This window comes from Pagrus major, chromosome 22 (assembly GCF_040436345.1).
Source record: "Pagrus major chromosome 22, Pma_NU_1.0".
Taxonomy (NCBI): Eukaryota; Metazoa; Chordata; class Actinopteri; order Spariformes; family Sparidae; genus Pagrus; species Pagrus major.
Genome location: NC_133236.1, coordinates 30769659 through 30774658, shown reverse-complemented (window position 1 = coordinate 30774658; position 5000 = coordinate 30769659). Strand labels below are relative to the sequence as shown.

Below are 5000 nucleotides of genomic sequence, written 5' to 3'. Positions count from 1 at the left end.
AACAGATGTTCATGTTGTGAGGAGCAGCTGTTTAAAGCCTGTGGATCATATTTGAGCTGATGGGGTACCAGAGGTTTATGTGGCGCAGCCTGGCCGGAGGAGGAGGAGGAGGAGGAGGAGGAGGAGGAGGTGATGTAGCTGTGGTGAGGTGTTCATGTTCAGAGGAGGAGGTGAGGATCTCCTTCAGGAGTGTCGGGGAGGAGCGGGGGCTCCGGAGAGTGTTTGTCCGCCGCTGGCTCGGTGAGTCTCTGCTGCGTCGCCGTGACGTCAGACGCTCGGTTCTGTTTAGTCTTCAGACTGTTTGTTCTGTGGGTCACAGACAGAACCAGTCTGACAAACTGAGTTTGGATCTTTCTCAGAACAGAAACGTGTTTTTACTCACAGCTGAGACAGAAAGTTTAATGTGTTGTGTCAGTTGTGTTGATCTCAGTTGTGTTGCTGTAACGGCTGCAGAGGTCAAAGGTCACGTGTGTGTGTTTGAATGTAACACTGAGCTCTGACTGGTTCTCTGTTATCATCTGAGAGCTGCAGTCCATAAACTGACTTCCTGCTGGGTCAGTGAACGCCTCGCTGACTTCACACTGGCAGGAAGCCAAACGGCTAACGGACACTGTGTGTGTGTGTGTGTGTGTGTGTGTGTGTGTGTCCGGTCTGCAGTTTGAAACTGTTTTCATTCAAACTACACACACACACACACACACACACACACACACACACACACACACACACACACACACACACACTTTAAGGAGTTTGAATCAAGTTTAAGACGTTTGTGTTTTAGTTTGAAGTGACTATTGATCAGTGATTATTGATCAGTGATTATTGATCAGTGATTATTGATCAGTGATTGGATGGAAGAAGTGATTTCACAGTCAGTGAATAAACTCTCAGTTGTTCTGTGTAAAAACATTTTCTGAAGTTAATCTGAAGTTAATCTGAAGTTAGTCTGAGTTCTGAACTCAGTTAGTTTGTGTCGTTGGGTCTTTGTGTTTCCTGTGTGAGCTGCAGAAACACATCAGGTTTAATCTGAACTGTAGCTGAATGTTGATGTGACGTCAGTGATGGACCCGTGCAGCCGGGCGGTTCTGTTAGAATCATTTATTCTTCTTCTTCTTCACATTTAATCATTCAAACATGAATATTCATTAAACACTTTGTACTGAGAGACTTGTTTTTGCTGTTTATTGTGTTTGGAGCAGCTGATGCTAACGTTAGCATGTGTTCATGTTGTCGTGCTAACACTGAATGTAACATTAAACATGTTAGCTTTAGTTTTCTAACATTCTTTCTTGTCATTGCATCATATTAAAACACACGTAGCCTCATGTGCTAACAGAAGAGCTAAACTGTGCAGCACTGTAGTTTTTTAGCATCGCAGCATGAAAACAGATTCACTGTAATGTTTGACAGCAGTTAAAGGAGTATCTGAAGTCTTGTATCACTGTGTTGTTGTTGTGTTTCTGTCTCAGGTGGACTCTCTGTGTCTCTGCTCTTCAGATATTTATCTAACCCGTCTGACGGATGGTTAGCCGGTATGTTCGCTAACACCGACCGAAACCTCACGGCTGCCATTTTGAGCAGCGAGAGTGTGAAACTGCAGCAATGTCTTATCACAAACATTCAACATTTCATCGATGAAGCGAAAACTGTCAGTAGAAACTAACAGAGCGCTGACGTTCAGTGTTTTGTCAGGTTTTAATTAGACCGAATGTGACGGAGCTACTAATATTTAGCATAATAGTAGCCTGTATTAGCATGTTGCTGCTAGTTAGTCTACAGATTTTTAAAGACTCTGAGACAAATTGAGTATTTTGATCGTAACCCTGCAGTTAACATTTGTTTCAACTTACATTTAAATCACATCATTATTATTGTGATTATTTTTTACTTTGTATTCTTTAAAATGTAATTATTTTAAATATGTATATAATTATTTCTTTTAGCAATTTGGACGACAGACGAGTTTTTAAATGTGCGCAGTGAATAAATTGATGTAACTTGTTTCAAAGGAACATTAGACTTTAATTTGAAGCCACTAACTTTATATTTGTGTTGGAATTAATAAATAAAAAGTAAAATATAAAATATATAAATCAGCAGTAAACGTTACCTGAGCTATAAATATTCTTCAAATTGTTGTAGCAACTGAAAATCAGTGGCTTGTCTGGTGCAGATGAGAGTTGGTCAAACACCAAATTCGACACAATATTTCTTTTCTAGAAGTTTTTTAATGTTTGCAAACAAAAGTCAAACATCAGCAGCACACAGATGATGAGTGAAGAGAGGCCGTCTCTCCTCGTCCCTCCTTATAATGGTACAAACCAACACACACAATCGCAGCAGTCAGAGGGTCACATATGGACTCACTTAAATGTGTCACATAAACTATTGTCAGACGACATATACACACAAGAGGTCAAGAGGTGACACACACACCCTTCAGGATGAACTCCTTCACTGTTAGTTTTCACAGCCTTATATTTGACTGTATGTTCTGCAGACATGTAACTGTCACTGGACACAAACCTGCAGGAGGCGCAGACAGCTTTCACTCTTCACACATCGTCTCTGTTTGTTAAGTTTCATATGCAAGAATAACATCAGAATAATAAAAAGGACTCACAAAACCTTTAAATAAACTTTAAATAACAGTGAAGTCGTTCAGGACGTTTCCCACCAGAACTCAAAATGGCCGCCGTGTGACAGCAGAAATCAAAACAACAGATCAAACCAATCCTGAATCAATCAGAGTTATTGATCAGATGTGATCAGTGTTAATCAGCAGCTTCATGTTATCAGATGTGTCTGGGTGGAGGGAACCTGCTGCTTCACTGTGATTGGATGTTTGTGATGTGATGTTTGTGATGTGATGTGATGTTTTTGATGTGATGTTTGTGATGTGATGTGATGTTTTTGATGTGATGTTTGTGATGTGATGTGATGTTTGTGATGTGATGTTTGTGATGTGATGTGATGTTTGTGATGTGATGTTTGTGATGTGATGTGATGTTTGTGATGTGATGTTTGTGATGTGATGTGATGTTTGTGATGTGATGTTTGTGATGTGATGTTTGTGATGTGATGTGATGTTTGTGATGTGATGTGATGTTTGTGATGTGATGTTTGTGATGTGATGTGATGTTTGTGATGTGATGTTTGTGATGTGATGTGATGTTTGTGATGTGATGTTTGTGATGTTTGTGATGTTTGTGATGTGATGTGATGTTTGTGATGTGATGTGATGTTTGTGATGTGATGTTTGTGATGTGATGTTTGTGATGTGATGTGATGTTTGTGATGTGATGTTTGTGATGTGATGTGATGTTTGTGATGTGATGTTTGTGATGTGATGTTTGTGATGTGATGTGATGTTTGTGATGTGATGTGATGTGATGTTTGTGATGTGATGTGATGTTTGTGATGTGATGTGATGTTTGTGATGTGATGTGATGTTTGTGATGTGATGTTTGTGATGTGATGTTTGTGATGTGATGTGATGTGATGTGATTGGCTGACAGACGCTCTGGTTTGTGTTCAATCACTTCAAACTTTATTTAAACAGGTTCAGTGAGCTGCTCAGTGTTGCTCAGAGGCTCCTCAGCAGAGATGATGCTGTCTGTGTTGTCGTGTCTGTGTTGTCGTGTCTGTTGTCGTGTTTGTGTTGTCGCGTCTGTGTTGTCGTGTCTGTGTTGTCGTGTTTGTATAAAGTACTGACAGAATGTGGATGTGTAAATGTGATGATTTACAGAGATAGCTACTGAAATTAGCATGCTAACCGGCTAGCACTGACCCGTCCTGGTCCAAAACGTCTGTGTTAGCGATGTGAACACTCACCTGGGCTCCGAGCTCTCAGTGCAGCTAACTGATCTAACTTGCTAACGGCAGCTACAGCTAGCAGCAGTTAGCGGTTACTCTGCTTACTTGTTTCAGTTACATGTTGCACCTATAAAAGAATCAATAAATGCTACATGATGCTCCAAACAACAGAACACTTAACAAGTGGTATTATTAGAAATGTAAATGAAAACATGAACTATAATATTTTCTGAAGTGTTTCAGTGTCAGAACCGATCAGAACCGACCGCAGCGTGAACACATGGCACTCAACATGAATGTACAGTCTGAACTTTGATTATAAACCTTTTTGTAATTTATGTCATTGAAATACAGAAAGTCGGTGTTTCTGTGACCTTCACACACCTGACAGAGTTACCTGCATCATGTGACACTGTGGTGAACCACAGCCACAGTCCGAGTTCAGGCTCTCAGATCATCTGTATTTATCTCAATAATCCTGACGACAGTTTCGGGGTTTGTTGTTCTCTCTGTTCTGTGTTGACTCAACGTCTTCATGAAGCCGACAGAAACAGGATCCGTCTCCTCATCTTCAGCGTCAACAAACCTGTTCTGATGGATTCTTTAAATTCTTCAGGCTGATAAAAATAACCTGAAACCCTCCAGATGTTACAGACGTCATGATTCATGAGGGGGAACGACTGAATCCGACAGAACCAGTCATCAGTTGGTACTGGTTTATTTTTAGTTCAGGGAGTTTTTGATAACAATAATCAGTCTGTGACATCACGTCTTCAACATGAAACTGTCAGGAACAAAAAACTAACTCTTCAAAGTTCAAACATTACTCAGAAAACCAGCAGCCATCTTTTAATGATGTAATTTGACACTCTTACTGTGAAAGCCTTCACCCTGTGATCATATAAAGACTCTTATTGTGAAAGTCTGACGGCTGTGGTCATGATAGGACTCTTATTGTGAAAGTCTCTCTCTCTCCTCAGATTCCCCCCGCCTGTCCACTGCCTCCATCAGCAGCAATGAGCGCGCTCCGTCGGCCACGCCCTCCGACTCCTCTGACCGCCGCCCGGTGAGCCTGATTTCCACCATATCCTCGGGCTCCGGATCCTCCCGAGACGACAATCTTGCCCCGCCGCCATCCACCCAGACCCCCAACATCGACCTGGACCTGAGCCCTGCAGGGG

General features: G+C 41.4%; 1 protein-coding gene across 1 annotated transcript in view; it reads left to right on the top strand.

Moving 5' to 3' along the window:
- Positions 1–5000, top strand: part of plekhg3 (pleckstrin homology and RhoGEF domain containing G3) — a 35946-nt gene that overhangs the window by 10477 nt on the left and 20469 nt on the right. The window contains exon 3 of the mRNA XM_073492575.1: positions 4800–5000. This exon is cut by the window's right edge and continues 236 nt beyond it. Within this exon, the coding sequence (XP_073348676.1) occupies positions 4800–5000 (201 nt within the window). The remainder of the gene's footprint in view (positions 1–4799) is intronic.